This window comes from Muscardinus avellanarius (genome assembly GCF_963383645.1).
Source record: "Muscardinus avellanarius genome assembly, chromosome: 13".
Lineage (NCBI taxonomy): Eukaryota > Metazoa > Chordata > Mammalia > Rodentia > Gliridae > Muscardinus > Muscardinus avellanarius.
The window spans coordinates 4,200,129-4,210,886 of NC_137799.1; the positions used below are offsets into that span (position 1 = coordinate 4,200,129).

At 56.4% G+C, this 10,758-nt stretch overlaps 1 protein-coding gene across 1 annotated transcript; it reads right to left on the reverse strand.

Moving 5' to 3' along the window:
• Positions 1-1,712: 1,712 nt before the first annotated feature.
• On the reverse strand, positions 1,713-6,242 carry GFI1B (growth factor independent 1B transcriptional repressor; the record flags this gene model as incomplete). Its single annotated transcript, XM_080709227.1, has 6 exons — positions 1,713-1,891; positions 2,766-3,030; positions 4,346-4,483; positions 4,944-5,215; positions 5,611-5,748; positions 6,143-6,242. 6 exons carry the CDS (start codon positions 6,240-6,242, stop codon positions 1,713-1,715), a joined length of 1,092 nt encoding a protein of 363 aa, XP_080565353.1.
• Positions 6,243-10,758: the final 4,516 nt, after the last annotated feature.

Consider the following 10,758-nt stretch of genomic DNA (forward strand, 5'->3'; position numbering starts at 1 on the left):
TCGCGCAGGTTCGAAGCCAGTCGCGCTGGCATAAGAGACCCTGTTTCCAAAAATAAAATAGGTCTGAGAGTGTAGCCCAGAGGTAGAAGGGCTTCCAGGAACCCCAGTACCACCAAAAGAAAAAAAATTTAAAAAAGCCGGGCGTGGGGGCACATGCTTGTAATCCCCGCGCTTGGGAGACAGAGACAGGAGGAGACAGAGACAGGAGGATCGCGCAGGTTTGAGGCCAGCCGTGCTGGCTTAAGAGACCCTGTTTCCAAAATAAAAAGTATAAAAATAGGTCTGGGAGTGTAGCCCGGAGGTAGAAAGGTTTCCAGGAACCCCAGTACCACCAAAAAAAAAAAAAAAAATTGAGTTGGGCACAATGATGCATGCCTGTTAATCTCAGTCCTTGGGAGGCTGAGACAGGAGAGTTGCAGGTTGAATGCCAGCCTCAGCAATTTAGTGAGACCCTGTTTCAAAACAAAAAATAAAATAGGGATGAGGGTGTGGCTCAGAGGTAGAATGCCCCTGGGTTAAATCCTAGTACCAAAAAATAAAATTAAAAGAAGACCTACTTGGGAACTAGGTATGGTGTCACACACTTGTAATCCCAGTACTTGTGAGGCTGAGACAGAAGGATCACAGATTTGAGGACAGACTCGTCTACCTAGTGAGGCCCTCCTCAACTTAGTGAGACCCTGTTTCAAAATAAAAACTAAAAAATAGAGCTGGGGTGTAGCTCAGAGGTAGAATTCCCCTAGGTTCAATCCCTAGTACTGAAGGAAAAAGAAGAAAAAAAAAAAAAAAAGACCCACTTGGGTTTCTGGCCTCTGGAACTGAAAGAGGATAAATTATTGTTCTATGAGGCCACTGGACTTGTGGCTGATTTGTTATAGCAGCGACTGGAGACTGATACTGCCCTCACCGGTGCAGGCCTTGCTCTCCCTCTGTCCGCTGACATCTCCCGCTGTCACAGCGCTCAGCAGCTGGTCTGTGTGTGGGTCTCCCCACCCTGTCTCTGAGTTCCTCCACAGCAATCTCTGCTTCTTTCAGCCCCCGCCCCCACTCCACCCTGCATTCCTCCCCAAAGCCTCAGGCAGACCCTTGGACCTGGGAGCATTTCATGAACGCTGCTCACATCTAAACAAATAGTCTTTATTTTGATTTACAGCAGTTGAGAGGAATGGGTTTTGGACAGCAGTAACTGCTGGTTTCTCCCGCTCCGTGGCCAGACCGGATACCAGCGGGCAGATCTGGATACCAGCGGGCAGAGGAGGGCTGCTTGGAGGTGGGGGTGGTAGGGCAGCCAGCACATCTGGCTGAAGCAAAGGGGTGCCAGACCTCCTGCGGGGCAGGAGGCAGCTCTGACCACCCGTGACAGCCGGAAGAGGTCCCCTGAAGTCCCGAGGCGACCCATCCCAGCGGGTGGCGGCGGGAGAGGCTCTTGCTGTGGGCCCCAGCTGGTCTGTTCCTGAAATCCTGTTCACCTGGTGTGCGTGGCGGGGCAGGGGTCTAGCGGTTCATGCTCCATCAGAAAAAGGCACATCGGCAGACAAGTTCATCTCAGAGACACCCAGCCCGGTGGTCACACTTTGAGGCCAGGGAAACGTCATGGGATCGGAGAGGGAAGGTCACTTGCCCGAGGTCACACAGCAGCCTGGGGGGTCTCAGAAGGAGCCGGAGCCGCCTGCTCGTCTGGGAGAGTCTGGGAGCCGGCGAGGACGCGGGCCTCACTTGAGGCCGTGCTGGCTCTCGCGGTGGCGCCGCAGGTCCACCTTGCGCTGGAAGCCCTTGCCGCACAGCTCGCAGCTGAAGGGCTTGAAGCCCGTGTGCTTGCGGCTGTGGGTGATGAGGTTGGAGCTCTGGCTGAAGGCCTTCCCGCACACCTGGCACTTATGAGGCTTCTCACCTGCGGGCGGGGGGGGGGGGGTGAGGGCGGGGCCGGGCCGCCCTGCCCACGCGATCCTCTCCACCCATGGTGCCCAGCGGAGATGGAAGCGCCAGCGAGAGCTGGGTGGCACGCGGTTAGGGCAGGACGAGGTCCCCTGGGTTATCCACAGACGCCACCGCGGGCACAGGGCCCTGTGAAACAGTCATTCACTCCTTGGGCAATTGCGAGGAGTGCAACGAATGCACGCACGCGTGAATACTCCGCCAGCCAATCCCACGTTCTGCTGCTCCCTCCCAGCCCTCCTGCCACTTCTCCAATGTGCTTGAGCTGCACCAGGCCTCGGTACCCCACTGGCCTATGGCCTTCCCTTTATTTATTTATTTATTTATTTATTTATCTATTGATTGATTTGGTTGTGGTTTTTTTTTTTGGTACTGAGGATTCAATCCCCAGTTCTACCTCCGAGCTACACCCCAGCCCTATTATGATTATTGTTTGTTGTTGTTGTTGTTATTATTATTATTATTATTATTATTATTATTATTGGTACTGGAGACTGAGCCCATGGGCTTCTAACCCCGTAGGCCTGTTATAATTATTATTGGTGTTGCTATTAGTAGTAGTAGTCGTACTGGGGATTGAACCCATGGCCTTCAACCTCTGAGCTACACCCCGTGCCCTTCTTAGTCTCTATCTTGAAACAAGGTCTCGCTAAGTTGCTGAGGGTCTCATGTTGCTGAGGCTGTGACCGTCCCGTCTGAGCCCCTCAAGTTCGGGGGTCAGGGTCCTGTCTGAGCCCCTCAAGTTCTGGGGTCAGGGCCGCCGCGCCGCGCAGCCTTCCTTTCCGGCCAGCCCGCCCACCCCGGCCTCGGGCGCCGGCGGGCTCGCTCACCTGTGTGGATGTAGGTGTGCTTCTTCATGTCCGACTTCTGGTGGAAGCGCTTGCCGCAGAACTGGCAGGGGTAGGGCCGCGTGTCTGAGTGGATGAGCAGGTGCGTGGACAGGGTGGACGAGCGCTTGAAGGCCTTGCCGCACATCCGGCACTCGAAGCTGCGCTCCTGCCGGAGGAAACGAGGCCCCGGGGGGTCAGGTGCAGGTGGAGCCTCGTGGCCCTGGAGAGCCAAGCTGGGCGCAGGACTGGACCTGGCCGGGATCCCCTGAGAAAGAGGACACTCCGTTGGGGTAGCCTCGAGGGCAGGGCCTGGGGGAGCAGGGCCCCGGGACCCCCTTTCTCCTGCCTCCCAGGTAGGACCGACAGGGGGCCCGACTGGCCTCCTGGGAGAAGCTTCCTTCGAATCAGAAGGTATCACGCCCCAGATAAGCCTCAGTGTGTGTTTGTTGACTGACTGATAGACTGTACTAAGAGTCTTTTTAGGCTCTCAGATCTATGACATTATGCCACAATGACTTCCTTGAAGCAGGGATGCCATAGACTGGGCAGTGGCTTAGTTAAGAGTCTCAATTATAGCCGGGCGTGGTGGCACACACTTGTGATCCCCGCGCTCGGGAGGCTGAGACAGGAGGATCGCAAGGTTCAAAGCCAGCCTCAGCTACTTAGTGAGGCTCTCAGCAACTTAGTGAGACCCTGTTTCCAAATAAAATAAAAAAAGGTCTGGGAGTATAAACCCAGAGGTAGAAAGCCCCTGGGTTCCACCCCCAGTACCACCAAAAACAAACAAAAAAGAGTCTCAATTATAAAAAACAAAAACAAGAGTCTCAGTTATGGAGGCCCAATTTTCTTCCTTTCTTTTTTTATTTTTTGCAGAACTGGAGACTGAACCCAGGGTATTCTACCTCTGAGCTACATCCCCAGCCCTATTTTTTTTTTTTTGTTTATTTTTTATTTTGAAACTAGGTCTTATTAAGTTGCCAAGAGCCTAAGTAGCTGAGGCTGGCTTCGAACCTGCGATCCTCCTGTCTCAGCCTCTCAAGCACTGGGATCAATCCTCCACGCCCCGCTTGATGGAGGCCCAATTCTGGCTTCTACCTCTGAGGAGCCACGGGCTTTGAGGCCTGTGAGGAGCAACGGTTTGCCTGTCTGTGTATTGAACATTAAGTCACAGCACTGGGAGGATGGAGAGAGCAGCGCTGGCGCCCATGATCCATGAAGCTCCCATGATCCTCTCCTGCCCTTCTCATCGGACCTTCCCATCTGCCCCGGTATTGCTGACCCACATCTGCCCCGGTGCCCTTCCTAGAATAGCACACTAAAGACGGGCCTGCGAGGCGTGGCTGAGGGGGATGCCTGGATACTTGAGCCTGACTCCAGGATGCTAAGACGTGTGGTCCTCAGGCCCGCAGGGGCACAGGCCGTCTCTGAGCATCGCAGACACACCACGGTCCCCAGATCCCACCCAGGGCAAGAGCTTCTCCATGTGTGTGAAGCCAGCTGGGTGGATCAGAGGGTGTTGGAGACCCGGCCCCCGCCCTGTCACTTGGGGGCCGGCGTCCCGCGCGTGGCCAGCGGCTCACCTGGGAGTGGACGTGTGTGTGCTGCTCCAGGCTCACGGCGTGGCCAAAGGTCTTGCCGCAGGTGTCGCAGGCGAAGGGCCGGGTCCCGCTGTGGGAACGGCGGACGTGCACTTCCAGCCCGTGGGGGGTGGAGAACACCTGTGGCGGGCGGGGCGTGAGACCAGAGAGGGAGGCCCTGCGGGCGGCCCAGCCAGGGCTGGCGCCTGCCCTCCTCATTCTTCTGTGCGTCCTGGGGAGGACCCTCTTCTCTCCTGTGGCTCAGTTTCCTGTCTATAACACGGGTGTTGGAAGAGGAGACATCTGGAAAGCTCCTCCTTGACCCAACTAAAGGCTCAATTGCCTACGGTATGGAGCCTGGGCTGGCCAAAGCCAGGTTTGAATGCTGGTACTGATACCGCTGTGCTGTGTGGTCTTGGGCAAGGAACTTAACCTCTCTGAACTGTACAGCTCTTCAGCCACGTGTGTTGAGCACGTGTGTCGCACAGGGCCAGGCATGCGCTACACCCTTGATCCGCCAGCCTCCCGTGACTCACAGGGGACCCTCGGCTGCCGCCTTCAGCGCCCTGGAGAGGGATGCGGGGCGGGCTGCGAGCCCTACCTTGCTGCACTTGACACAGTGGTAGGTGTCCATCCCCGGGGAGTAGCGGAGGCTGAAGTCCAGGGCCGGCTCGGCGCTGGGCACCAGGGGGCTGCCATACAGCCTGACGGAGCGCTCGAGGAAGGCTGACTGCATCGTGGAGGGTGCCTGCGGGTAGCTGTGGCTGAAAGACGAGGCCAGGGTGTCCCAGGAGAAGCTGGGCTTGTAGAAGGGAGGTGAGTCGGAGAGCGGCGAGTCCCCGTCCTGGGGCCGGGGCACCACGATGGTCCCCTCTGCAGAGACACAGCACGTGCTGGTGGTTTATTTGGAAGCAGGGCACCCTCTCCCCTCCTGCCACCCCCTCGTGACCATCGCGGAGGGGCTCGGGGTGTCACCCCACATTATCTACAGCTGGGGTGCCCATGTCCGAACCGAGGTTCCTGAACTTTCCCAGTCTCAACGTGTCCTTCCCACCCCAGAACACCCACCACCTGCTGCAAGGACCGCTGGCCCATCCAGGAACCAGAATCCGGGAGTGAGCTCCCGTCCAGGAGCATCCAAGCAGAAGCCAGAGAGCCTGATGGCACCCCCGTGACCCTGCCAGTCCTTCCTGACCCCATGCCCCCAGGGTCCGCTCCCCTCGCTCCCCTGGGCACCCGCTGGGAAACGGCAAGCCCGGGCCGGGTACCTGCGACTGGGGACATCTTGGCCAAACTCTGTCCCCGCTCCAGCTCCAGCTCCCGTTTGATGGGGTTCCAGTCCCGATACTGGTCTGGGAGCGGTGTGCTCAGGGCGGGGCTGTCACTCAGGACCTGGTCCTTGGCCACTGTGGGGAGACAAGACCCCAGAGTCACCAGCTACAGCTTTGGGAAGGACGGGGGCGAGGGGCACCGCCTCCCCAGGAGCAGGGGACCCAGAGAGACCCCACTGCCACAACTTCTCGCTGCTCCCAGCAGGGGCGGGGTAAGCAAAAGGTGGGGAGAACCCTGAGGACTCCAACCCCAGCACCCAACCCCAGCCCTCTGCTGCACCCCAGTTAAAACCCACACTTCTCTACAGTGCTGGCTCCCATCCCAGTGGCCCCCATACCCCAAGGGGTGGAAGAAACAAATGCATCATTTATTCAACCAGTTCAGGCTACCTGGGGTGGGCCGCCACGGTGCCACACCGTGTAGAGGGCCCGGTGGGCGCAGCAGCAGGCAGCCCAGGCTGTGACTCACCAGGGGCGAGGACCGGGGACCACACTGGGTCATCCTTCCGCACGCGAGGCTCGTGGTAAGTATGTGCCTTCTTGCTCTTCACCAGGAAAGAGCGCGGCATTTTCAGCGAGTGTCCGACACCTTCAGGGGACAGGGGTGGCCATGGTTAAGGACAACAGAGCAAGTGCGAGCCGGGCGTGGTGGCGCACACTTGTCATCCCAGCATCTGGGAGGCTGAGACAGGAAGATCACGGTTTGCAAACAGCCTCAGCTACCTAGTGAGGCCCTTTGAGACTCGGTGAGACCCTGTTTCAAAATAAAAAATAAAAAATAGGTCTGGGGGTATAGGTTGGAGGTAGAATGCCCCTGAGTTCTATCCCTAGTACCACAGAAGAAAAAGGAAAAGAAAAAGCAGGTACAGTGGCATATACCTGTAATCCCAGTATCTGGGAGACTGAGACAGGAGGACCTCTGCAATTTAGTGAGACCCTATTTCAAAATAAAGAATAAATAGAGCTGGGGGCGTATCTCAGAGGCACAGTGCCCCTGGATTCAATCCCCAGTTACACACACACACACACACACACACACACACACACACACACACACAAAGAAGGGCGAGAGGGCGGGTGTGGTGGCGCACACCTGTAACCCCAGTATCTGGGAGGCTGAGACGGGAGGATGGCAGGTGTGAAGCCAGCCTCAGCACCATGAGCCAGACTGTCAGCAGCTTAGTGAGACCATGCTTCAGAAAGTAAAATGTAAAGGGCTGGGATGTAGCTTGGAGATAAAATGACCCTGGGTTCAATCCCCAGTACCAAAAATAAAAAGGAGAAGGGGTAAGAAAGAGGAGGAGAATGAGTGAGGAAGGAAAAGGAGGAGGATGAGGAGGAGGAAAAGGAGGAGGAGGAGGAGGAGGAGGAGGAGGAGGAGGAGGAGGAGGAATTCCTCTGAATTTTAGAACTCTTCCTGAGATGCACCACGCTGGGCCGAATAGTGGCCCCTCCTAGGTCACGTGTCCCTGGGACCTGTGCACGTGGCCTTACTGGAAACAATCTTTTGTAGATGCCATCAAGTCAAGATGGGGTCATTCTGGGTCAGAGTGGGCCTCAGCCCATTTGCACCTGTGTCCCTATAAGAAGAGGGAACCCTGGATGCCGAGTGGAGACACCCACCGGGAGAAGGCCCTGGACCACAGAGGTGGCAGGCCGAGGAGGAGCAGCCGCCAGGGCTGGAAGAGAGGGACGGACAGGCTCCCGAGGTGCTGCCGGAAGGAGCCAGCCTCTGACCTCTAGGCCCGGGCCGGAGACTTGATTTCTGGTGTATACGTTGTTGTTACTGTTTTTGTTGGTGGCAGTGGGGCTTGAACCAGGTGTGTTCTACCTCCAAGCTACATCCCCAGCCCTTTTTATTTTAATTAATTAATTAATTAATTTATTTATTTATTTATTTTGGTGGTACTGGGGTTCCTGGAAGTCCTTCTACCTCTGGGCTATACTCCCAGACCTATTTTATATATTTTTTTATTTGGAAACAGGGTCTCTTAAGCCAGCGCAGCTGGCTTCGAACCTGCGCAATCCTCCTGTCTCTGCCCCCCAAGCGCGGGGATGACAAGCGTGCCCGCCCGGCATCAGGCTGAACCCTGGATCTGTATGGGGGGAAATTGAGGACCAAAGCCGTCAACGGAACTGCCCTTGGTCCCAGGTGCAGGGGGGATGAAACTGGACCATCCTGACCACCTGGGCTTCCCCTGCCGAGCCCTCTGGAGCAGAGACAATCTCCAGAGCCCCCCACATGGTCATATTCCTTTGAGGCTCTCCTGCAGGCTTGGGGAGACAGAGAACACCTTCCAGGAGGGGGGTCCTCCTTCCTCCTGACCCCTCAGCCTGCCTAGGAGCAAGCTCAGAGGAGGCCTGGGGGAGCCACACCCCACCCCACAACTTCCACACAGGGTGCAGGGGCGATGGGGCCCAGCCAAGGCGGGAAAGGGATTTAGCTGCTTCTGATTGGCAGTGGGTTGATAAGGCCCTGCGCAGCCCTGGGGCCCGGGAGGCAGGAGATTAGAGGAGTGTGCTTGGAGTTCTGCGGACCCTGAGGGGACAGAGCCAGGCGGAAGAGGGCTGGCCTGCCTGTGGTGAGAGTGTGGCTTGGGGAGCCTGGGCGCGGTCCCCTCTCACTGTGGAGCTAGTCACTGAGCTTCAGCCTCCAGATCTGCCAAAGGGAATCACAACCCCAGGTCAGGGGACTGCTGGGAACAAGGAGGGACTTGAGCTGAGCCACGGCTGGTGGCATCTCTGCCCAATGGAGGCAGGAAAGGAGGCCTGGGTCCTGTCACATCCTCAGCTCCCAGCCCATAGCAGGTGCGCTTGAAGGGTGGTTCAGCCCTGGATCAGGGGCCATGGTAGACCCCGGGGCCCCGGAGACATGGTCAAAGCCCTGCACCCTCTAAGCTCTAAAAGGAAGGTTGGGACTAGGCCTCTGGGTTCCCTTCCCCATTAGGTTCTCAGCTTGCTTGCTTGCTTTTTTGGGGGGATTGAACCCAGGGACACTCTCCAAGCTACACCTCTAGCTCTTATTTTATTTTTTTAATTTTTTTTATATTTTGGTGGTACTGGGGTTCCCTTCTACCTCCGGGCTACACTCCCAGACCTATATTATGCTTTTTATTTGGAAACAGGGTCTCATAAGCCAGCGCGGCTGGCTTCGAACCTGCGCGATCCTCCTGTCTCCGCCTCCCAGGAACTGGGATTACAGGCTGGGCCACCGCAGCCGGCCTTCGTTTGGAGCTGAGAGATTCCTAACTCTCTTAACAAGGGTGCTACGGTGGCCTCCTCTCTGCAGCCCACAGCCGCCTTATCTTCCAGGGACACATCTTCCTCCGTCGCCTCTCCCCCTGCCAGAGCTCCTCACACCCCCTTCCTTCCCCTCAGAACTCTGCTTCAGGAAACACTCTGGGGAGGCCAGACCCGCTGGACAGAGGGAGGGGACCCCCCCGAGGGGACCCCCCCCCCCGAGCAGGGGCAAGGCTGGGTTGGACCTTAGTTTGAGGGGAGGGGGGCTCTGAGAGCCAGGGTTTGCCAAAAGATGGCTGTCTCTTTCTTACACATATTTCTCTTTTATTAGGAAATTAAGTAAAATCAAGGTGCCCACTAAGCCTCTGAGACAGAGCACAAGGGTCAATTGGCAAACTTGGCTTAACCACCTGACTACCTTTATTCAGATATATTCATCTCTCTCTCTCTCTCTCTCTCTCTCTCTCTCTCTCTCTCTCTCTCTCTCTCTCTGTACTGGTGTTTGAACCCAGAAACATTCTGAGCTACACTCCCAGCCCTTTTTATTTTTTTTATTTGAAACAGGGTCTCACTAACTTGCAGAGGCTGGCCTTGAACCTATCATCCTCCTGTCTCAGCCTTCCAAGAACTGGGATTAAAGGCATGAGCCCTCACAGCTGGCCCACCTGGTCACCTTCAAGGAGCCCTGCCCCATCTTGTTTTCACAGAGGAGCAGAGGCTCAGAGGCTGCCCAGGCAGGACCCGGGGCAGAGCGAGGTGGGGCAGTACCCTATCTGTCCAGCTCCTGGGCCTCTGCGCTCCTGACCGTCAGAATCAAGTAATGGGCACTGCTCTTGGTGGTGTTCCTCAGCTAAGGGAACTGAGCTGACTTCTGAAGGGGAGACAGAAGGTGTTTTCAGCTCTACAGCACTGGTGATGCCTGGGACTGGGGAAGCAGGGATAATCTTCCCGGGTTGCAGGTGGGAAACTGAGTCAAAGAGTGCAGAGACTTGTCCAAGGTCATGGTGGAGCCAGGCGCAGCACTCCTGTCCTGCTAGGATTGCCTTCTGACCCACCTCTCCTCCTTCTGAGGTCCTTAGAGCAGCTGATGGGCACAGGCTGCAGCACCCGGGGAAGGCTGGGGGGAGAGCAGCCTGTAAGCCCGGCACTTGGTGGTTGAGACAGAAGGAATGCAGGTTTGAGTCCAGCCGCAGCTACGTAGACTCCTCAGCAACTGAGCAAGACCTTGTTTCAAAATTAAAAAATAAAAAAATCAAAAGGGCTGGGGATAAGCCAGGCATGGTGGCGCACGCTTGTAATCCCAGTACTTGGGAGGCTAAGACAGGAGGCTCCAAGTTCGCAGCCAGCCTTGGTTACTTAATGAGGCCCTCCACAACTTAGTGAGGCTCTGTTTCAAAATAAAGGATAAGAATGCCCCTGGGTTTCATCCCTAGTAACACACACACACACACACACACACACACACACACACACACACAGGGCTGGGGATGTGGCCCAAAGGTAGAATGCCCTTGGACTTAATCCCCAATACCAAAAACAAATAAAAAATAAATAGGGCTGGGTGTAGCTCAGAGATAGAACACCGTGGGGTTCAATCCCCAATACCAAAAGAAGAAGGAGGAGAAGGAGAAGGAAGAGGAGGAGGAGGAATAGGAGGAGGAGGAGGAGGTATAGGAGGAGGAGGAAGAGAAGGAAAGAAAGATAAGACTCCTCTGGTCTCCAAGTCTTTTGCAGACCCCAAGGCCCCACACAGGTCCTGGAGGGCTGCAGGTGAGGGTGGCCGAGGACCAGATTCTCCTCAGACCAGACTCCCCCACAGGAAGCTGTGCCCTTGGGCCCCCAGGT